General features: G+C 35.7%; 1 protein-coding gene across 1 annotated transcript; it reads right to left on the bottom strand.

Moving 5' to 3' along the window:
* Nucleotides 1–4,511: 4,511 nt before the first annotated feature.
* On the bottom strand, nucleotides 4,512–21,592 carry sh3bp2 (SH3-domain binding protein 2). The gene is given in 14 exon segments (XM_048175056.1): nucleotides 4,512–5,059; nucleotides 5,061–5,186; nucleotides 6,532–6,591; nucleotides 6,752–6,830; nucleotides 7,061–7,116; nucleotides 7,603–7,714; nucleotides 9,278–9,803; nucleotides 9,951–10,007; nucleotides 10,408–10,490; nucleotides 10,753–10,820; nucleotides 10,925–11,042; nucleotides 12,405–12,507; nucleotides 14,474–14,613; nucleotides 21,284–21,592. Coding segments are annotated over 14 exon segments (1,644 nt in total). The 5' UTR covers nucleotides 21,370–21,592; the 3' UTR covers nucleotides 4,512–5,029.
* Nucleotides 21,593–24,137: the final 2,545 nt, after the last annotated feature.

The raw sequence follows: 24,137 nt of genomic DNA on the forward strand, positions 1-24,137 counted from the left end.
AAAGAACCTTTTAATCACAGTTTGCATGGATGTTTAGCAATGCCAATAAATATAGAGGCAGATTGGTCTCAATAAAGTTTTGAACGTTTAAAATTTACGAATTTGTTACTGAATTTTACGAGGTGGCTAATTCGACCTCATTGGTACGACCTCACTCGTACAAATTCATACGATTTGTCTAAACCCCAATGACAGGTAGGTTTAGGGGCGGGGTTAGGGGTAGGTCTTTCGTACGAATTTATACGAATTCGGCAACTGGTCAAATACATACAATTTAGCAAAAAACGTACGAATTTGTATGAGTGAGGTCGTACGAATTAGCCACCTCATAAAATACGTACGGATTACCGTGAGATAGCGTTGGAATGTGCAAATCGTCCTCCATTTGTGAATCGCCTTGGATTTTGTTTGTGTACAGGACAACAATGTACTAAAAATGAAACATTTTTTCCTTTGCGTTTTTTCCGGACAGATGACAACATTGTCAAAATGATTCTCATTCACACAGATCCACGAAAATGATTAAAGCTGCAGTCCGCGATTTTTAGCCCTCTAACGGTTAATAAACAGAACTGCACGAGTCTTGCGGAAGAACATTGTAGCCGGAGCTACTTTTCTCTGTGTATGTCTATGGCGAGTCACGCAGTTACTGTGATACTCTGCAGCGGGTCCTACCAGTCCGGTCATAGTCCGAATATAAACACTTATTATAAGTGTACCATAATGATTCAGGGTAAGACAAAAACACGGTTTGGAAAATGGATTCATGTTGTACATTCGCATTACATAATTTTTGTCAATTTTGAACACAAAAAAAGTTGCGGACAGCAGCTTTAAATATGCTGTATTATGCTGCCAGGCCAGTAGTTGGCAATGTAACTTTGTAAAGAAACACTACACGCCTATAAACTGAACACGTAATACATGTCATCACTGTTTTCACAAATTCATGTTTTTGTAGTTTACACAGAGAGGATAATGGGATCATTTTCAAAAACTTGTACTTTCAAACCCGTTTTCAAAAGTTTGTGTTTCCAGGCCCCCAAAACGTTGTTGTTGTGTAAATTAACCGACCAAAACGCATAGCCTACTAAGTTTTCAGTTTTTACATGAAAACGGTGTCGCGTAAATGGCCCCGTGCCTGAAATGGGCCTAAAAAACTCAAACTTTGGAGTGTACGTTTTTGGAAACGATACCGTTATTGTCTCTGTTTAAACAAAATTGTGAATTTGTGAAAACAGTGTAGTCATGCACATTACGTGTTATACAGTCTATAGGCGTGGATCAATTCTTATGTTTTCTATTCTTATGTTTTCAATTCTAGTTTTTATGGATCTAGATTTTTAGTACCTAGTTGTCATGTAAACATACCCCAATACTTCCCGGCCAGTTCGTATTTGTGTCCGTCAAACTCTTTAGCCAATCAGATTTGAGCGTATCAATCGACCAATCATAATCATGTGAGGGCGTGCCTATACCTGGATGTTATGTCATCAGATAAATATTTATATAAGAATGTAAGAATATAATATAGAATAACAAGACTGAAGTGGGGTTGAATGGAAATCTCTTACATATTGATTTAATGCAGCCTTTTGACAATTATCTTTTGCATAAAGCTTCTGTTCCTTTGACAAATTTTGACAGATCAGCTGGAATTTTGGATCAATCCACCTAGATCGTTATGAATTCTTCAAAAGTACTTATAAAATATAAAATATTCTGATGCATATGACTGTACTGGATATGGTCACTTTGAGCACAATAAAGACATCAGGAACAGTGGATCAAACATCTGAGAAGAAGAGTATAGTGATCAAAGTTCAAGGTGTTTTTTTTTTTCTAAAAACAGGTTTACACAAAGATGAGCAGAGCAGAACATACACTGAAACCTTTCATGCATATTGATCCATTATTCAGAGAAGATCAATGCTGTCAGCAGAAGCCAGACAAACCAGTGAGCAAGCACTATATTCACCCTGTTCATTAATCATCAGCCCTGACAGCTTGGAGTCTTCTCTTCTCATTTGCTACATCTTCACTTCCTCACATTTGATTAACGCTTTGAGGAATATGGAATTAATATACTATTTATCTTGTGAGGTGATAACTTAATGGTTAGTGGTGCTTGCTAAGGGACGCAGGGGAAGCCGGGGTAAAATGAACAGTAAAAATACAGTAAAAACTGTGAAATATTATTGCAATTTAAAAGAACTATTTTCTAATGTAATTTATTTTAAAATGTATTTTATTCCTGTTGAATTTGCAGCATCATTACTCCAGTCTTCAGTGTCACATGATCCTTCAGAAATCATTCTGATATGAGGATTTGCTGCTCAAGAAACATTTATAATTATTAATGTTGAAAATAGTTGTCATGCTTCATATTTTTGTGGAAACAGTGATACATTTATTTTTCAGGATACAAGATTCTTTGATGAATAGAAAATTTTTTTGAAATAGAAATATTCTGTAACATTATCAATGTATTTACTGTCACTTTTGCGTCCTTGCTGAGTAAAATGATTCTTTCTTTCTTTCTTTCTTTCTTTCTTTCTTTCTTTCTTTCTTTCTTTCTTTCTTTCTTTCTTTCTTTCTTTCTTTTTCTTATTTACCCCAGACGTTTGAATGATAGTGTATCATGGGTAGTTATGACATGAAAGATTCCTTTCAGGAAGTCCTGCTATTACAGCTCAGTTTCCATTTGCTTAAGGAAAAGAATCACGCTAAATTTTAATCATCGTCCATTATAATCATTTATTTAGCAGCTTCACTTTAATATAGTCTCTCTGTTGCATATTAAATCTCTACCTTAATCATGATTTAAGTAAACTGTTTCTGAATGTAAATCTAAGACTAGAATGAATAGAAAATAACAGATTTAAAATAGTGTGGGAAACATATTGACTTGGGACACTGACTGAAACACTCAGGTCATTAATTATGTAATTTGTAGAATATGCTTTTATGAAGTCTTTAATGCATTGCTCACTTTGGTTTCACATAAATTATGAAATAGTTAGTATATATAAGGCCATTTTGAATTCTGTCTTCATTTTCAAGCGGTAGATCTGCCAGTTTTGTCATGTCTGAAAGCATACAATTTAGCAAATATAAATATTGATTTGAGGTTAAATAATGTTATGTGAGAAAAAAATTATATTGCGTTATTAGTAAGTAAAACAAGCCTTTTCCAGTGCTAAACGATTTTTAATTTCAATGTGTATTTTGTTTTAAATGTGTATAATTCACTTCACAACTGTGTACAGTGTTATAAGTACAAACACAACAAAAACATCCAGTTATTACATGATTTATATAATGTACAATATAATACAACATTTATACAATAAAGTAACACAGATGACCGAAATATTGCAATAACATTCAGGCTTTTTTTATGTTGGAATTAAAAACAACCATGTGTTATCTTTCAGTGAAGAAGCATTGCACAACAGTGTCTGCGGTTCCTGTGTGATATTCAGATCCGTCATAATGGATCATGTGCAGCACTTGATAACAAAAGCTGACTGACATCACTATCACATGAATTTTGTGACTTAAACTGTCATTTCATTAGAAGCTTTCATACAGTCGGGTAAATCTCAAAATACATTCATCAAAAAATGAAAAAATACATTTTTGCATTAAAAGTTAAGCCTATTTATAGTACCATTATGATTTGTTTTTTTTTTTTGTTTTCCCAAATTGTCATTACTGTAGTGCAATACTATAATTTGTTTTTTTGTAATTTCCATTATTCTTAATGAATTTTTGTTACATATCATTACTATAATACAGCAATGTTTTTGCTATTTTTAGTACATTTTTTACTATTATTTACTATAAGCGTAAATAAAATGTAGCATTATACTACATCTATCATGATACAAATATTTCCCAATTTAAATAAATTGTCATTATGCAATTATGGCAAAGTAATACAAATCCTAATAGTCCTAAAAATAAACATTCTTTCAGCAAAATAACAATAAATATTCTTTCAGCAAACAAAATCTCTTTCCATCCATCCATCCAGCCATCCATCCATCTATCCATCTGTCTATGATAGAAATATGATCTGGGCATATACTTGAGAAGTGTGCAAGATTTGTGGCTTCAAATCTTTGAAAGTTTTGTTTGAGGCACTTAAGGGTGCTCTAAGCGATGTCATGCGTTTTTAGGCCAAAACATTTTTTGTGACATACAGCAAACATCTCCTCACTATCCGCTAGCTGCCTGTCCCCTGAACACACTGTAAAAAAACGCGGTCTCTGTAGTCGCCAGAAGCTCCTGAAAACGGCAACAAAAACAAACTGGTGCAGCCTGGACCACGAATCATAATAAACATGCTCCAGCCAATAACTGACAAGAATGATTTTAAATGCGCGTTCATGACTGTTTCAGGAAGCATGGAGGGGAGGGGAGGAGGAGGAGGAGGGAGGGTCTAGCTAGCCTCTGTTTTGTTTGACAACACTTTGAACGTCAACAGGAAGTTACTCCACCCAGGATCACTCAGAGCACCTTTAATAGCAATTAAACTAGATATTTTACTGTAACAGATAACTCCTCCTCCAAATGCCACGTATAACCAATGCAAACTGTTATTAATCACATTACATGTCAGTCAGATGATTCTTGCTTTAAGTGGGCGATTCTTAGCCAGAATTAGCTGCTTTATATACGTGCACTAATGTACACATTTTCTATTCAATACTGTTACATTCACTGGAACTCGAACTAAAATGGGAAGTTCCCTGAAAATTCGTAAGACTTACTATTAATATGTCCATATGGACCCACTGGATTTAAATGAACCGTTCATTTGCACTAATTTCTTATCCAAATGATATTCAGAGTAAAACGGGCGACACATCCTCATGAGATGCATTCAGTTCATTCTGCACTCATGTGTGATGATAACTTGAGCTAGTAGAGGGAGCTGTCTGCTGTAGTCTGGTCCAGGACAGAGCAGCGGTTGTGCTGCACAGAGCGGGTAGGTGTTTCAGCACAGGAGAGGAGCCCGATGTCACCTGGGTGGGATGTAGCCATAAGGTATTATGTAAGCACAGGGAGTAGTTGGGCAGAGAGTTGTTACTGCTGGGCAGAGGGTTGAAGTGGTAGTGTTCAACCAGGGCAGCTAAAGAGGGGAACGTCAGATCTGTCTCCAGGTAAACCCTCTGGTCCTGCAAATATAAAAGAATTATAATATGAGTATGATCTGTTCTGACATTTTGGTTAATTACTAAGAAATTAGGGTGCTAGAGTAGCTTTTCCTCAACATTCAATAGCATTAGCATTATCACTACCGGAGCCACTAACTGCTCTGCTCACTACTATGTGTCGACTCTGCTCTGATTGGTCAGACGGCCCAGTCTGTTGTGATTGGTCTGCTCTGCTCTGATTGGTATTCTGCTTCTGTATTCAACTTACGAAAAAAAGCATAACTGACGCGACGTGAGCTAAGCTTTCTTCCTAAGTTGAATACAGAAGGCGGTCTGGCGGAAGCTAGATATTTTACTTTATAACTTGTTAAACGTGGATATTTTTTTACAAATATATCCACGCTTCACTTCAGTAGGCCTTTATTAACCCCCTGGAGCCGTGTTGAGTACACGTTTATGATGGGTGGATGCACTTTCTTCAGCTTAATGCTCGTTGGACCCGTTCACTGCCATTATAAAGCTCGGATGCGTCAAGATATTTATTAATATTTCTCCGATTGGTTCATCAGAAAGAAGAAAGTCATATACACCTAGGATGGCTTGAGGGTGAGTAAAGCTTGGGGTAAATTTCATTTTAAAGTGAACTAATCCTTTAATACACAGCGATACAAACAGTAAGGATGGCGTCGGTTTTACCATATCATTTTGAGTCCTCATTCTTTGGAAGTGCATCAAAGTGGATTTGCTATTGCAGAGCAGAAAACAATATCTTCTTGACATGTTGACTACACAAACCAAACTCTTCCACTCCCAATCTACAACTACAGTGTTTGAGGGTCAAAGAAGACATTGTTCGTGGGCAGCCAATGAAGACATAGGCTGGCATTATGCAAATTTGTTACAAACCCACAAAGGTTTGTGCAGGAAGTAAGATGACAAGTTTCAGGCAGTTCAGAATCACTTCTTTCTTTTGCAAGACAAAAACTCAATTTATCTGCACTTTGATCTTTGAAAGACAGTACTTAAATATTCTAAACTTATTAACGCAGTGTTCTGAATGTTTTTTAGCATGCTGCGTTATGGTTAATAGGGGTTCCTGGGACATTGCTAGATGGTAAATTACTGATCTCTATGATATGGTCTCTATTAATGGGTTCATCTGCTTTATTGTTTTATGGGCAAAAACTATATGCCAAATAATGTGGGTCAAGTTATGTGGCAAATTTGAAATACTATCAGTTAGTATTTTGTTCATGTCCATTGGTAATAGCAAATCTTGTGTTGGTGAACAACTTTCAGGATGATTATATTATAAGAACATACAGTTACATGTATTGCTGATTTAGAGCTCATGCAAAATACTAACCTCTTCAAAGAGCCTGTAATTTCTGGCTTTGTTTATACCCTTGTCCCAAACAACCAGCACCTGTGTCAAATATGAAAAAAGTGAACATGTATAAACAGATAAATTTGATTTTTGAACATATTTATTTATTATTATTTTTTTTAATTTCTAATTAAATCTAGAAATCCTGTTGCCAGTCTATATATATTATACATGAATATGCATGTTAAGTTGACAGTACCTGTGATGTTTTCCCTGTTCCTGATTTTCGGATGCAGTACAGACCGTCTTGTGGGAAGCTGTACATCTCCTTAAATATTCTGCAATCAGTAAGTGAAGACGCAATTAATATTGTAGTCAAACAAAGCATGGACTAGATCATTGGTTCTCAACTGGCGGGTCAACACTTGTAATTTCTGGTCCTCAAGCAAAAATAATAGCAGTTAAAGAGAAAGTACTGATGCAGTTTACAGTGCAATTACAATTCATTTCCACTAGGGGGTGGAACTGTACACACACATATTTCTGTTCACACAAATATTTGATTTACCTTTCAACATTACTGGTTTCCATCGTATCCACGAAGACAGAGGGAGGCAACTGCACCTGATAAGAAAAACATGTGACCAAAGGTATTATTACTGTTAGGAGAAAATGAGTTAAAAAAAAAAAAAAAAAAAAATCTTGGTAAATGTTGCAACAGCAAAACAAAACAGTACAGATAGTTTGAGAAATTATGCCAAATCCCACACAATCTATTTTGGGTGTCATTGAGGAAGTGACTCATGTTTTCTACTTCACTAAAGCAGCAGCGGCTAACAGACAGACAGACAGACAGACAGACAGAGACGATGCTATAGAGATGATGAACATCACTCCTTAACACGATGAAACTTTGAAGCAGAAACTGCATAATAACAAAACTTTGTTCAAATAACCAAGAAGTACACAGTCCTAAGACTTCCAGGGTTTCCACCTGCACATGCACCACCTACACATTTTGCGTAATATGCTTTGTGTTTCATTTCAAAATCTGCCTAAATAAAAACAGAATGGAATAAGTTATGACCGTATTGGTCGAGGTAAACTTACATTTTCATAGTCATCATCGTCTGAGTCTTCACTAATTTTGCCTGGCACTCGTTTTTTTAAAGGATTCTCTTCAATAGAAGAACGAAAACTCTGTCCATCTGGCGATGCTCTTCTGACAAGAAAGGTACAGACAATTTGTATAAATAACCCTTGAGTCTAAAGATTACTAATGTGAAAGTTCTTAGGTTTTATATATATATATATATATATATATATATATATATATATATATATATATATACACACACACACACACACACACACACATATATATATATATATATATATATAAGAGCAAGCTAAATGAATGACAATTGTCTTATACAAATGAACAGATATTAAATATCATAACCTTGGAAAAACACAGTGGACATTTAGGTCATGTTCATACATATTCAGTGTTTAGGAATGATAGCGCAATGTTTACTAGAAGGTGTGACAGAAGTCATGACTATCTCACAAGTAATGCCTGTAACAATAGTGACTGAAAAAATATACTGTCATGATGCCTTTTTTCTATTTTTTATATTAATCTAAAAAAATCTAAAAATGCTATAGTCACTTGAATACATCTCTTCTGTAATGAGCATTTTTTTTATTTAAAATTAACATTATTTTAAGTAGTTGAACATGTTATTTCTTACAAAATACATATTTAACATTTAACAATGAACAAACAAACAAATGTTTAAAAATGCTTCACTTCAAAAACTTTTGTTCACCAAATCAATGTCATGTGGTATGACCAACACGCAGATATATGGAGGAAGAAAAAAAAAAAAGAGATCATATCATCATATCATCATGAGTAAGCAAGGTTAACTCTGGTTTCAAAATGTCATGAGAATTTCCAAAAACGTAAAATTTATGAAAAATACTATTTACCTCGAAAAATGTTTAATACGACATCAGATAAATATTCATTCAATATTCAACTTATTAGAATATTTATAATAATGATTAAGGTATGTACACCCGCATGTATTCAAGGTGTAAAGTAAATATATTATTAATTTTTATTTGACCATATGACCGTATTGAGAGTCATTAAAATTGAAAATTGCAAAAAAGTTTTTCAAATCTTTATGAAACCAGAATACAAAGAGTAAATGTGTTGATTTTTTTTAAATGATGTTTTTATCGTGGAAGGATTTTTTGGTAACACTTTACAATAAGGTTCCATTTGTCAACATTAGTTAACATGAACTAATAATAAACAACACTTCAACAGCATTTATTAATCTCAGTCAATGTTAATCTCAAAATGTACTAAAACATTTGTAAGATCAAATGTTGAATCTGTTAAGTAAATGCACTGTGAACTAACATTTTTATTAACTAACATTAATGCTGTAAAAATATATTGCTCATATTGCTAATGTATTATTTAATGTTAACAAATGAGACCTAATTGTAAAGTGTTTTTTTTATTCTGAATGTTTAGGCATTTTGCGACACTCCTGATGCTTTCATCCTCTCACATATTAAACTCTCACACATGTGGGTAAATAGTTACTTCATTTACAGAATGCGGTTAGGTTGTCGTCTGTTTTTATAACTGGACTGTGCATGAGCACAAATGTATTTAGCCCCATAAAAGTCTGTGTGGTTCATCTCAACTAAACACCAAAACAGACACGGAGGTTCTCAGCAATGAAAACTGAAAGACACTTACTGGAACGAGGGTCTGTTTGGCTTAGGTTTGGTTGGTAACGGAGGCTTGGGTATCTGACCCAGAGTCCTGTTATTTGCAGCAGTAGACAGGTGAGGCGAGACGGGCCTGTGGTCTGATGGGGACTTCACTCCCAAGTGCTGGCTAGAAATCGATGGTTTATTTCCAGAGTTCAGAATCACTTTTTGCAAGTTCTCAACGATGGGTAAAGTAGCCGGGGTATTCCCAATGAGAGAGGCGTTCGGCTTCTTCTCGAAAGCGGGCATTGTGGAAAACGGGCCTGACATTGGCTTTATGCTGTTTGGTGGGGGTAAAGGAGGCATGGGACCAATGGGGCCTCTGCTTGACATGTGCGAGTCTGGTTTTTCTAGATGTGGGGCGTACGGTAGGGGCGGAGGAGGACCTTTGGCTGAAGGTTTTTTGAACGGAGGGGGTAGTGGAGGTGGAGGTCCTTTGAGACGGCTTTCTCTAGATGGCTGAAAAGGAACAGGTGGTGGTGGGTATGGTGGAGGTGGAACCGTGGGTCGACCTGGAAAAAACATCAAACAGTAATTCCACTAAGTGGGTGTTGTCAAAGGTAGATATTCTCAGGCAATCTGAATGCAACTACAGTGATGTACTGAAATGTGATAATCAATAATATATGCCAAGAAATTACAAAGAATCAAGCATCTACCTGCTGACGTTGGTGATACGTCTTCTCCATCACTGTCTTCATCTTGTGTCATGTAATCTAAATAAAATAAAATAATTAAATGACATTAAATGAAATGAAAATTACTTTAAAAATAAATGAAATGAAAACATAAATTAATTTAAATGCTCATGCATGATTGTAAAAAGATGCATTAGTTAATGCATTGTTAAATTCATTGTTAAATAAAATAAAATTAAATATTTGAGTATATAATATTTATATTTAAATATTTAAGTACTGAGTAATATTAACTACAAGTAGCATATAATTATGGACAATTCATTGTAATTACTATAGTAACTATACGTAATATGTGCAACAAGGACAATGTAAAATAAAGTGTTGCCACAACATTTTTTAGATTATTATATTTATAATAATTGTTACAGTCAGTATAAAAGCATAGTGATTTTAAAGCCCTGCATGTCACTCATACCTGCTTCAGGGTCATCTTCAGTAGGATTGATCTCCAGCGGTTCCTCTAAATGCCCATATATGCTTTCAGAATCCAAGTCATCACTATTAAAACACACAAGAAATTCGTGAGAAAAGTGACTCAGACCACGTCGATGAAGAATTACATTAACAAGCTGTGACTGAAAGAAAGAGGAAGAGGTGACAACTGTCATGTGGAAAAAAAAATCCCTAGAAAAAAAGAAGGGAGGTAAAAACCATGTTGTGTAAGCATAATGTGTTATATGTGCAGCATGACGTAATATCTGATATCTGTGATTGAGCTTTTCAGTGGTGTTCATTTAAAGTGAGCAGATTGTAGGTTTACCTTGGAAGTGGCAAATCTCTTTTATCGTTATAATGGTTGATTTCTTTTCTTAAGTGCCTCATCCATTTCTGTCAGAATGAAAAAATACACATTTAAGTTGAATTTATTTTTGCATTTTATTTTAATTGATAAAAAAATCATAGTTGTGCAATGCTGTTTGAGGTGTTCTCACCCTTCTTTCATCCTCACTCGCTGCTGAGAAATACCACGTACGGTGTCTCTTACTGAAATGGACGATCTTAAAAGGGAAAACGTTGCTAGATGTCGTCTCCTCTGCTGCCCGCAGAACTCTAACAAGCATAAAAAGCAACGTTGGGAAGTTAAATTGATGGTGATTAACAAGAACAATGGTTAATGGTTTTTAATTTAAATGTACACAACACTACGGTTCAAATGGGGTCAGTAAGTTTTTTTCATTTTTTATTTTAACACGTTTATTCACTAAACATCACTTTTTAACCTTTTGATTGCTGATCATTAGCGGTGCTTCCAAGCAGGATTCTTATCATTCACTAACATTTCAATATTTCTGTTAATTGAAATAAAGCTGAGATAAAATAAAATATAAATATTGAAAAATGTAAACTAAAGGAAAAGTAGAAATGTTGCCATTATAATAAATTGAAATAAGTTTAAGTTGAAGCACTAAAATTAAATAAATACTAAAAAATACTAAAAAACTAAAAACTAAATAAATAGCAATATTAAAACAAACAAACAAAAATACCCTAATAAAACGACAAAAGCACATAATGAAATTATGAAAAATTCAACTACAAGTAACATAATAATAAAAGTTTATTCAAAATTTGAATAAAACTATAATAAAGCTAAAATAAAAACTAAAATAACACTGCTTCCAAGGTCAAGCATCACTATTATTTTAATATTTTAATAATAATAATAATGAATGCTTAAATTGAGGGTAAGTGATTTGAACAAACCCCACCATACAAAGATTTTTTTAAAGTGTGCTTTAACCAATAGTTTTTCAGATACATGGCTAAACGGTTCATAATTGCAATTAACATGCAATTAAGTGTCCGAAAACATTACATTCAGTTCACAATTATGAATATTCTTTTAGAGTATATTATTTCCATATTAAGTACACTTAAAAGTATGCTAAAGTGTACTTCTTTTTTCACAAGGGAAGGTCTTGCTCATCCGCGAACACTCCCTGTGCTCTGCTGTATTAATTTAGAGGGCTATTTTTACTCACAATAATTACACGTTCACCATATGGCACAGTCAACCTGCTTAGGAAAAACTACTGCAGGATTCACCGCTCTTTCCATAACATTGACATCACGGAACATGTGACATTAAACTGAACATACAACATGCATTGAAATGTACAGGAAACACATACGAAGGCCAATTCTGTGCAGAATCGAAACTCTTGCACTTAAAAAGGCTGCATGAAAAAAGCACAGCTGTGGACAGGATGTGGCCTGCGATAGCGCTGAGATGGCCACTGCTTAACTTAACATACAGATTGCAAAACTTAGTAAGAGAGGTGGGCTACTGAAACTTTCTCTGCCTGAATGACCACAGATGCTCCTGAACTTCATATGAGCAAATGCAGTGTTGTAAGGGAAACTGATGTGAACTGGTGGAAATAACCAATGGAAATATGCAGAATAACCAACCTGTTGTAGCCACTGAGGGAGAAAGCTCCTTGCGGTGCGGCAGAAGTACTACTCTTGAAATAGTAGACGCAGCCTTTGTGGATTATAATGAAGCGAAGCGGCCCTGTGGAATTGGCAGACAATCAATTTATTTCTCTTCAGTACATAAATGGAGAAGTGTTTATAATACTTCAACATTCACTTCTCACGGGAATATTTTGTAACACTTTACAGTAAGGTTCCATTTGTTAACATTAGTTAAAGGGCCCTCATTATGCTCATGCAGGTTCATAATTTTGTTTATGGGGTCAACTTTACATAATTGTATAATTTACTTCTTTTTATAATATACATTGTTGCAGCATCTGTTTTCACCACCTGTCTTACATTTCCGACACACGCTCTAAGCCGCTCAGAGCAGACTAAGCTTTTTGGACGGCGGGTTTTAAAAGAAAACGAATCTGACAGAAAGTTTAGACAGAGAGTGAAAGCGGATACATAAAACGTTCTTTCATATCATCATGTAAACCTATTCTAGCAGGCCCTCTAAAAAAAGTATAATAGGGGCCCTTAAACAAACTGATCCTTATTGTAAAATTTTACAGAATATTCCAGGTTAGTGAAAAAATGAAAAACGATTTAAAGAGATAGTTCACCCAAAAATAAAAACTCTGTCATCATTTACTCACCCTCAAGTAGTTCCAAACATGTATGAATTTCTTTGTTCTGGAAGATATTTGGAAGAATGTTTGTAACCAAACCTATGGTAGTCAAAGGGAGGCGAGATCTGTTTGGTTACAAACATTCTTCCAAATATCTTAATTTGTGTACAGCAGAACAAAGAAAGGTTTGGGACAACTTGAGGGGGAGTAAATGATGACAGAATTTTCATTTTTGGGTGAACTATCTCTTGAACTCCTGCATGGAATAACCTTAACCACCATTACATTTTGGGGTTAATTGTTGGTAATATTTCAAAAACATTGTATTACAACATTAGCCTAAATTGATGCTTAATAGCTATTGGTTTGCATTGGACTATAACGCTGTATAAAACTGCCCTGTGAGTTGCTACTACGTTTCTACATAAATGAACCTGTCCATGGATGAATTATTCCTGAGGGTATACCATAAAGGGATAGTTCACCCAAAAATGAAAATTTGATGTTTATCTGCTTACCCCCAGCGCATCCCAGATGTAAGTGACTTTGTTTCTTCAGTAGAACACAAATGATGATTTTTAACTGCAACCGTTGCCGTCTGTCAGTCAAATAATGCGAGTGGATGGGAACCTCTACTATAAGAGTAAATAAAACTTGCATAGACAAATCCAAATTAAACCCTGCAGCTCGTGACGACACATTGATGTCCTAAGACACGAAACGATCGGTTTGTGTGAGAAACCGAACAGTATTTAAATAATTTTTTAACTCTAAAACACCACTATGTCCAACTGATCGCGCTCTGACAACGACAGTGATGTCTCGCGCATATACTTCAATGAGTGCTAGACATCACTGCCGCTGTCAGAGCACGATCAGACCTCACTAAGCGAATGCTGAATGCAGTTGGACATAGTGGTGTATTAGAGTTAAAAAATTATATAAATACTGTTCGGTTTCTCGCACAAACCGATCGTTTCGTGTCTTAGGACATCAGTGTGTCGTCACGAGCCGCAGGGTTTAATTTTGACTTGTCTATGCAAGTTTTATTTACTCTTATAGTAGAGGTTCCCATCCACTCGCATTATTTGACTGGCAGACGGCAGCGGTTGGAGTTAAAAATCATCATTTGTGTTCTACTGAAGAAACAAAGACACCTACATCTTGGATGCTCTGGGGGTAAGCAGATAAACATCAAATTTTCATTTTTGGGTGAACTATCCCTTTAAAAAGTGTTATTCATCCCCAAATTTGATCATTATTTATTCACCATCATGTCATTTCAAACCAACATGAATTTATTTCAAATTTTCTGAAATGTTTGTTTTGCACTTTGTGTTCAAGACTGACCAAAAACATTTTTTTGTTCCACATGTTTGATGTTTTGTCTATTGACTGATGGATTCCAGCAAGCCATGCAAAACTCACATTTCATCAGGCTGAACTGGCTTCCTCCTTTCTTGTGCAGATATCCAGATGAGGTGACTCCTCCCGGCATGGTGAGTAGATTCTGAGCTCCAATAGCCCTCATGGGAACGGGCCAGGAGACCACTGTAGCAGCCATGTTTCTGAAAGCAGGAAAGGCAATGTTGTTTAGCCTTATACTCAACTATTACCTTTCTATAGGGAAGGGCTGGGGTGTCTTATTTCATGATCACCATACTGCAGGGGGTAAAAACATCTATACACCCACCAAGAACACTCTAGTAACCACCTAGCAACATCCCAACAGCCACAACACCTGTGGCCACATGTCTACGGCCAAATTACAACTGTGCTGATATTCAGACTATATCATGATATTATCTGTATAAAACACTATTCAAAGCAAATATAACTTTCAAAATCAAATCTCTCCTCCTGCTGCAGAAATTTTCAAACCTTTCAATTTAAAGTTTATAACCTACATTAAGTTAAGTTAACCTGTTAAGCTAAGTTTCAGAGCTCTGACACACCAACTTTTAAAGTTTGTCTTAATAAACTTTACTTTACAAGTTAGTAGGCCTATTCTTAAGCTCTCTCTGTACTGTTGGGCATCTCTACATAAAGATAGGCCTACATTACAGAGGATTTCTCATTTTATTTGAAAGAATTGTCGAGCCAAAAAAATCTGTGGTAAACCTACAACTAACAATGGCAGCAGATATGCTTATATGCTCTGATGACATATTTTCAGATAAACATCTTGTAGAACTTTCTTATTATCAGTGATCTTGGTGTAGATAATTAGATTCTCTTTGACATAATGTTGATAGGCAACCATGGGTAAACCTCAAACCATCAGATTCACCCATGCACTTCTGATGTAATAAACTGAAATAATGTTCCTCCGCAAATAACATGCAATTTTATATTTCTATCACAGATGGCAATAGAGAGGTCAGAATTCCAGCGTACCTTTAATAGGGATGATATTTTTGTAGGCCAAATCCCAGAAACGAGTTAGCATTTTAGCACTTCTGGCTCCATCGTCCTGAAGTCAATGGGTTTTTTTTTAATGTTTTTCGGTTAAATTACTGAAATAAAGTTATGAACAGATATTTTCACATTTTATTCTACAACATAAAATACATCAGTAATACCTCCTTGTGCATTTTTTAAGTTTTACGTGTCTTGAAAAATGAGGTTCCTAACAAGAGGCTAAATGGGACTACAGAAGTTGTCAGGGAGATTAAATGTCATCAGGCCATACAGGTAAACTCTTCTGACTCAAGGCTTAAGGGAAAATGTTTTTTAAATAAGGACTGAAAGAGTTGTCAGAAGCTTAGTGAGGGTGACCTTGAATTCGAGCGAACATGGTGTAGTTTGTTTATAGCTCACTTTTAGCTTTTTACTTCTGCCGATTGTATTTAGGCTTCAAAATCCATACCTAGTTCTGTCATGAAACTCTAGATGGAGCAGGCTGATAGGTCCTGAACTCATTTTATTAGTAGTAATCACATAGTTAGCGCAGTTGATTGGTTGCTGGTAGTGTTTGCTGTTAGCAGTCTGCTTTCAGAAAGCATCTGAACTCAACATCTAAGATAAGTGAACACTTTACCATATATCTGTATTGTGTAGTTTGCTTATTAATTTCTAAATGAGCAATCACAACAGTTTAAACTAAGAGTCATGTTTAACAGTCTCGTGGAGTGATTTACTAAGCATATAAGCTGCAGCGTTTACGCAACTGTGTTTATGCAGCGGCAAGCAATCTATTGTATGTAATTGCTGTGAGGATACACTGTCTAAGCTAAGTATATGAAAGTATCTTTTGAAAATACCAGATCGTTTTTCATATGTCTATATTGTTGGAAATAGATAATGTTACTTGAAACAAAGAGCTAAACCTGGATAAATGAGGTAGCCTAATTTTAAAAGTGAGAACCACTGTGCAAAACTAAATGATAAACAAAAACCTTCAACATCAAAACCGATAATACTGGAACCAGACATAACAAATTACAGACATAACAAATTAAAAGGACATGCTTATAAACAAAGTGAGCAAACTCAGTCAAAACATAGAGATGACACAGACAGTCTATTATCATAAACAATGAAAAAACACAACAACCGTCTAAAGAGACCTAACAATCAACACCGTCTAAAGAGACGAACAATCACTGGAACTCTAATAAAATTCCAGCTATAGATCCACAATTTCCACAAAACGTATTAGTAATATCAAGAGCATTCATAGGAATATGACTACATAATCACAAACAGTAATATGTGATCATAAACACCACATAATTGTACTTCAGTTAAGAACTCAACTCCAAACAAACTTCTCCAAACACCCACCCACAGTGTCCCACAATCCTCAAACTGCACGCTCAGTCCACAATCAACGCTTACCTTCTGCTGACGCATCTTCTGATGCTCTGCACTGCTGTACTCTCTCTAAACATATTGCCCGAAGAGACTAGAGATTACCAAGAGTTGACGACATACTCGTCTCCACCACAAAATTTTCAAACCTTGAATCTGGCCAGGACACTGAAAGTACAGGAAACTCTACATTTCCTTTGGAAAGTTCAAACCCCTCCTGGGCTGTCGAGCGTACAGCGGAATTTGCTTATCCGACATGTAATGCTGGACGTCTGAGTGCCAGTCAGCAGATATAGATGGGAACAGAGGAATGTCCATCTAACACTGGGTGGAGTGGCGAGATTAGAATCCCATGGGACAATTGTGAACTAAATGAGCAGTCTAATGGTAGCGTAGTGCATCTCATCATGACATTATAATATCCAACCAAAGAATTATGGTTCAGGAGCGTGGCAAGAGGATCCTATTTTTAGGAGTTAAGTAGAAGTTTAGTGTGGCACTGTCAGAAAAGTGCTCTTGACCTTCTTATAGACTTCACTTCATGGAAATTAAAAGAACTACAGTAAAAATCACTGGGTCTAAGCAGATCATACAAAAACATTGTACTAATTCATACAAATTAGCCATCAAATCAGCAAAACGTAAAATAGTTACAAATTGCAATGAGAGTGTGTTGTTTTTTAGTGGTGTTTACTAAGCCAGCCTCACTATTGTTTGAACATCCTCTTGACCCAAAGTATTAAAAAGGCTGCATAACTGATCCTGCACTGTTTGTGCTACGCAAAAACAAAAATATTTTTTAAAAGCTAAAAAATCTAATAAAAAAATATGTTCGTATGATTTTGAAAATTGTTTATTACCATTTTCAATAAAAGTTTTAATGTAATGCCTCAAAAAAAAAAAAAAAAAAATGTTGTACATAACATATTTTCCCTACACTTCCCTACACATATTAATCAGTTTAAAGTTTGGTTTGTATCCAAACCTTATCCAACTTATTTTCCACTCCCATGTTGTTATGATTTTGATTGAAGATTAAAAATAAGTATCTTTTTTCTTTGGAATAGTATTATATATAATGGAAACAAAATAGTAAACATCAAGCAGTGTGTAACCATATTGATAAACAACTGCATTTTTTAAAGTAACCTATTACTCAGAATGACCCAGCAATGCCCTGCTACTGTAAACAAACACATGGGTTGCTCTAAGCTATGAAGTATTAATCGTAAATCTCCAAAAAAAAAAAAAACAACCAAAAAAAAAAAACAACAACAACACAATGATCCACAGTGTGGCACATGATAGTCATGTTCTATATAAACAGCAAAAAAAAAAGAAAAAAAGCAGGGTGGGGTGGGGAAGATTTCAGCCTTATTCAAACAACTTCCTGATCCTGCTGGTTGAAATGTAACTCCATGTGCTGCTTAGCATGAAGTGCTGGGAGCTCAAACACAGTTTACAAGTGAATTTATTTTTTAAATGTGATGTGAATTTCAGAGGGTAAGAATGTAAAAGATCTTGATTATCCATCCAGAATCGACTGGATTATGAAAAGTGGGCATTACATGCCAGGATGGAGCCACATGGTTGGAGAAGAAGCCGCAGTGCTTTGGAGGGGGATCAAATTATTCCATTTAGATAAAAAAAAATCTGTATAATAACTTGAATCAGTCAGAAAAAGACCAGAAATGTGGGAACTGAAGAAGGAAATATGGTAAACTGAACCATTACGGAATGAAAACACATCTTCAGTGTTCTTCTCTAATGTAGTTTTAATTTTGAAAGTACAAAAGTTCAAGCCAACCAGTCCACAAGAAAAAGAATAAGGGCACTGAAACGTATTTGGCTATTTTCCCCACCCACATTGTTATGATGAATTCAGAGGAAAAGTAAAGTTGTTTCAGAGGCAGAGCAAGTTATTACATTTTGATTAAAGATTATTAATAAAGGTTTTTTTTCCATTTGAGATAGCATTATTCAGTTTCAGAAAGCAATATACTACATCATACCTTAGTGGTGTGTCAGAGTTTCCACACAAGATAGTTTACTGTTCGTGACATTTTTCAATTATTCCATCAGTGACCAATACTTGACCTGCTCTTAAAGTGTGGGTGAGTAAGTAATAGTTAATAAATGGCTAGCTGTGCATTAAATGATTTTAATGCATGACGTGGAGGCAAATAACCACCCAACGTGACCAAAACGACATAACTAAATGCTGAAAGACACCTTTTACTGAGCAACCAGACAATTTTGAGTACGAGAAGTGACAAATGAAAGTCAGTTTGATTTTATAATAAATCTAAGATGTCATCCATCCAGTTCATCAGAGTTAACAAAGCCAACAGCTAGCTAACATGATCACTAATATCTTCACTTTTGACTTTAATGATGAAAATATGTTACTCAAGCAAAGTTGTGACAGCTAGCCACCAGTGTGCCAGGTTGTCTAGTCTGGTTTAGGCTAGTCTTTATTTATCTAGATTTATATGGTACAATGATAAAATTAGTGCTTCTGAGGATGAACTAATCAGGATTTGCCAGATTAGTGGCATGAAATATTAATAGTACAGTAAGTACACTAGATGTCTCTATATTCTACTATGTCTATGAGATAATTGGTACTTGTCCGCTAATTCTATCTGGTGTTTTCTGTACAGCTGTTCACAGACTGCTGGGTCAATTTTTTTCATGCTGGTCTATTATGGTAATATCAGTCATTTTACATTTACCCAGCCTAAATGACACATCAAACAAAACAAACTCTCATTGGTCACTAAACATGTCAATCAGACAGTCTCTACCTTTCTAAATGTGTGATCAAATTGGCGAAATTGCAGGCAAAATGGTCCATTGTCTATTACACAGCTCACACAGAAATCACTTTAAAAACCAAACAGCTTTCTGTTGGTCAACGCAGCTGAAGAACTTAACCTTGTTGTGAAATCTTTTTCCCTCACGCGAAATTCCCAATCGCATAGATTTCTATTGAAATGCCTGGATTTCAGCTGCAAAAATTCACCAAACAGCGATAAATGTGACTGTTAAATGGGCGGTTCTTGGCTGCAAAGTGGACTGGACTTTATGCTGCTACAAAAAGTTTTAATTATACAAGATTCAAGTATAATCTAATATAAAAACATACATTTTTAAATTGATTTATCTCAAGCTACTTAAGGTTTTCTCACTGAGGGGACCGTTTTCTTATGTTAATTTATGTTAGAAACCAAAGGTAAGAAAATAATCTGTGGGCAGCAGTTTCAGTTATTATTTTTGTTCTGCACGTACATCCTTCCTTTATTTCCTGTCATCTAACATGTGCACTTCGAGCCTGGAGTCCTTGCTATGTGGAGTTTGCATTTTCTCCCCGTGTCTGCGTGGGTTTTCTCCGGATGCTCTGGTTTCCCCCACACAAGTCCAAAGCATCCAGGTTAGGTGGATTGGACATGCCAAATTGGCCGTAGGTGTGAACGCATGTGTGAGTCCCAAGCCATATAATGGGGAGAGTTGGGGAAAGACATGGCAACCTTCCCTGGAAGAAACATTGACAAGAAAATTCATGGACAGTCTTTCGCGTATGGCGAGAGATGGCCATAGAATCACCAAGAGTCGGATGTACACTTCACTTAACAACAGATGTCCTTGTAAATACAGTTTGAGTCCTGCTTTAAATGGGAGATGATGTACACATGTAACACAGCCTCCATCAACGGTTTCTTTCAAACATCTGCCTACACAGGTTAGTCAGAACAACATAGTTTCACAGTCTGCTGGATGTGCCCCCACATTTTAATGTGTAGAAACGCAAGTGTACCCTGTCTGAAAAGGTCATGTAAACACTATTTACATGGGGTAGGAGTTTAGTGGTAAAGGTGTAATGTAACATCCATGTTGTGGCCTTGAGTACGGCAGGGACTTTCCCTACAATTCACTAAATCATTATGAATGAAAAACATGTTTGTTTGAAATTACGTTTTCTTAACATTAAATCTGCAACCTAAATTTGACCAGAGCCACATGACCAGAGTTAAACAACAGATTATACATTATGTGGACAACACTCATAGGTAGAACTGTAATTTGATTCATTTCAGTCTACAACCACAAACTACCCACCTTCTCAATGTACGTTTTAAAAATGTATCCCATTTACTTTATGTAACCCAACACACATGGTCTATCACAGTACTAGCTCACAATACTGTAGTAACCCCCAAACTTGTGGGAGTTACGTTCACTTCTTTTTTTTGCAACTTTACAACTTTAAAATTTCAAGTAGTAGTTGAATCAACAAGAAGTTTAGACATGAATTTGGCAGCAAATAAACTGATAACAAAATACTCTTTCGTACATCAAAGATGTTGCAGACATTTGAATGGATTTCTAGGAGGACTACAAAGACATCAAGGTGAAGAAACTTACTTGTTACAGAGGTCTTGGATGCACATCTTCGTATACGACTGTTGTAAATGACCGAAGGAACGCTTTTTTTTCACCGACAGAGCCATTCGTATTGGCTGGTATTTGTCACCATGTTTTACTGGTTGATGTTTAACGTACAGTCGGAAGTTCAATGAGTTAGTTGAGGGTTCAGCCACGACTGATAGAGCGGAGACGAGCAGACACGGCCTGTGATCTCAGGCTCATGCACAGTGCAAGTCATTTCCTCTCAGGGCCCACACTGGCGTGCTCTTTTTCTGTGTCACAAAGTCACTTCCTTTTGGTTGCTGTATGGACAAACTGATTGGCCGAAGATCTCAGGCCTTGAATTCACTGGCAGGGACTTTCCACATCTTTTAACATGAAATTACGTAGTTAAGACGACTACTCTGACAAACTTGCAACAGCATTTGTTGATTTCTAGAAATACCTCAAAGCTCAACTGTAGGTCACTATGTTCATCAATGTACCCAAATGACTTATATGTCTACCAAAGCCTGAGACCAGATGTATTCTGTTTGAAACTTTATAGTGTCATGGTTGAGTGTGAGTAGGCAGTCATCAGGTAGTGGTTATCCCTATTAGTATTGCTCATATTAAGGTTAAAGATTTGAACCAATCAATCCCCTAATCAATCCTAAGTACTAAACTTTGATGTGTAACTCCTCCAAAACTGTTTCTGCTACACAAATGGTCCCTCAAATGTGTCCTTTCACTTTTTTTAAACAATCAGACATACAATTGTCGCGAAAATGGGCACCAAAATCCTTTAGTCTTACACTGAAGTAAAGGCCCATGCCAAATCTTGTATCAGAAACTCTTTGACCAATTAGCAACTGCCTATTAACAACCCAGAACAGACTACAAGTGCCCTAGCAACCACTTACAACGACCTTGCATTGTGGCACCAAGTTTTTCTACAGGCATGAACAACTCATTTTAAAAGTAAAAAACGTTTGCATTTAAATTTTGAACAAAAGTCTTTAGTCACATATGGTCAGCTTCCTGAAACGGAAAGGTAAATAGGGATGTTTCCCACAGGTAAACAAAGTGTTTTCTTACTTCCTTATTACATGAACACAGTTGCCTAAATAATATACCCCAAGTGATCATGACACACAGATCAAAATTTGTAACACAATATTGAGCAAACTTTTTTTGCATCAGACTTTACAGAGAATTCAATTTCAGGTACCTCATTTATTTTGAAAAGTGTAACCATGAAGATACTGAAAAACTATATTTAATCTTTCAAATAGAAACATACCATTTATTGTAAAAATAAAATAAAAATAATCCATCAGTGTCAAAAAGCTATTTTTGTTTTTCAAATTCCAGTTAATACTGTATATCTGCATATGTGACACCCAACACAATCTAACTGATCTTCAACCTGATCCTCCTCAAACCACACTTAAACGGCGAATAAAAAATGAACCTAAACGTAGTCAAAACCACTAAATTATCACATAATTATTTGAATACATTCAAATGAAAGATTCAACTGAAGTAGGCTGCCATGGCAATTACAACGCTTATGACAATATACCTCCAGACTTTGGTTTCTTTTAGGAAAGGAAAGTGTACCTTCTCCAACATCCTCTAAATATAAAATGAGCTGAAATCCCCTGATAGAGGATGCGAACTCAAACGAGTTCCTTCTCTTTTTCATCTGTTCGGTGAGATGTACACAAGTCGCATTGCCTCACCAGATTCCCATGATCAGCCACAATATTTTAACACAAAAGCAAAAACTGTAAAGCAACTATTAACAGAGTGCCTTGCAGGCACCGTGAAGATAAATTTGTTTTAAAATAACAAAAGTACTTACCCATTGAGATTATCTAATGGAGGCTTGGCTTGTACGCTTATTGAAAGTGGTTAGTAGTGAGGACAAGTCTACTTCCTCTCTGCTGCACTTGAAAATGCTATTTATGATCCTCCCATTTACAACTCTGCTTTTGTTCTGCTTATCAAGAGCTGTTTTCATCAGCCGTGCTGCCCACTGAATATCTCAGCACATCGATGAGTGCATGCATGATTGTTTGAACTGCATAATTATCACAGTTTCACAAATATTCAGTTTACAGTTCCATATGGTCAAATTCTAACAATTCACTTCAATGTAAAGGGTAACATTTTATTTGCCATGGTCCAGTATGTCAACTAGCAGTCATTAGAATATTGGTACACTGTAAAAAAATATATATTTTCATGATTTGTTATCACAACATTTTTTGTCAAATTAACTTAAATAATTATTGTGGTTCAGATAACATAATATTTTAAGTTTCTATTGATTAATGGCCGGCACACATTTAACGACTAGCTAAAACATTCTAAGACTGTGCTCAACATACAGCAATTGTTTCCTGCGACTGAAGCAGATTTATATACTTTCACATGGAATTTGAACACTGACTGTAATCGCAGACTGAACGCAACTGGCTCTGACGTATGAGCGCGATCAGTTATAAGTATCAATTTACATTCATAATCGGCCTTACAATCGTTAAATGTGTGTGCGGCTTAAAGGGATAGTTCACCCAAAAATGAAAATTTGATGTTTATCTGCTTACCCCCAGAGCATCCAAGATGTAGGTGAGTTTGTTTCTTCAGTAGAACACAAATTATGATTTTTAACTCCAACCGCTGCCGTCTGTCAGTGGTATAATGCAAGTCAGTGGGAACTTGGACCATAAGAGTAAATAAAACACGACAGACAAATCCAAATTAAACCCTGCGGCTCGTGACGACACATTGATGTCTTAAGACACGAAACGATCGGTTTGTGCGAGAAACCGAACAGTATTTATATAATTTTTTGCCTCTAATA

This window comes from Megalobrama amblycephala, linkage group LG2, assembly GCF_018812025.1.
Source record: "Megalobrama amblycephala isolate DHTTF-2021 linkage group LG2, ASM1881202v1, whole genome shotgun sequence".
Classification (NCBI taxonomy): domain Eukaryota; kingdom Metazoa; phylum Chordata; class Actinopteri; order Cypriniformes; family Xenocyprididae; genus Megalobrama; species Megalobrama amblycephala.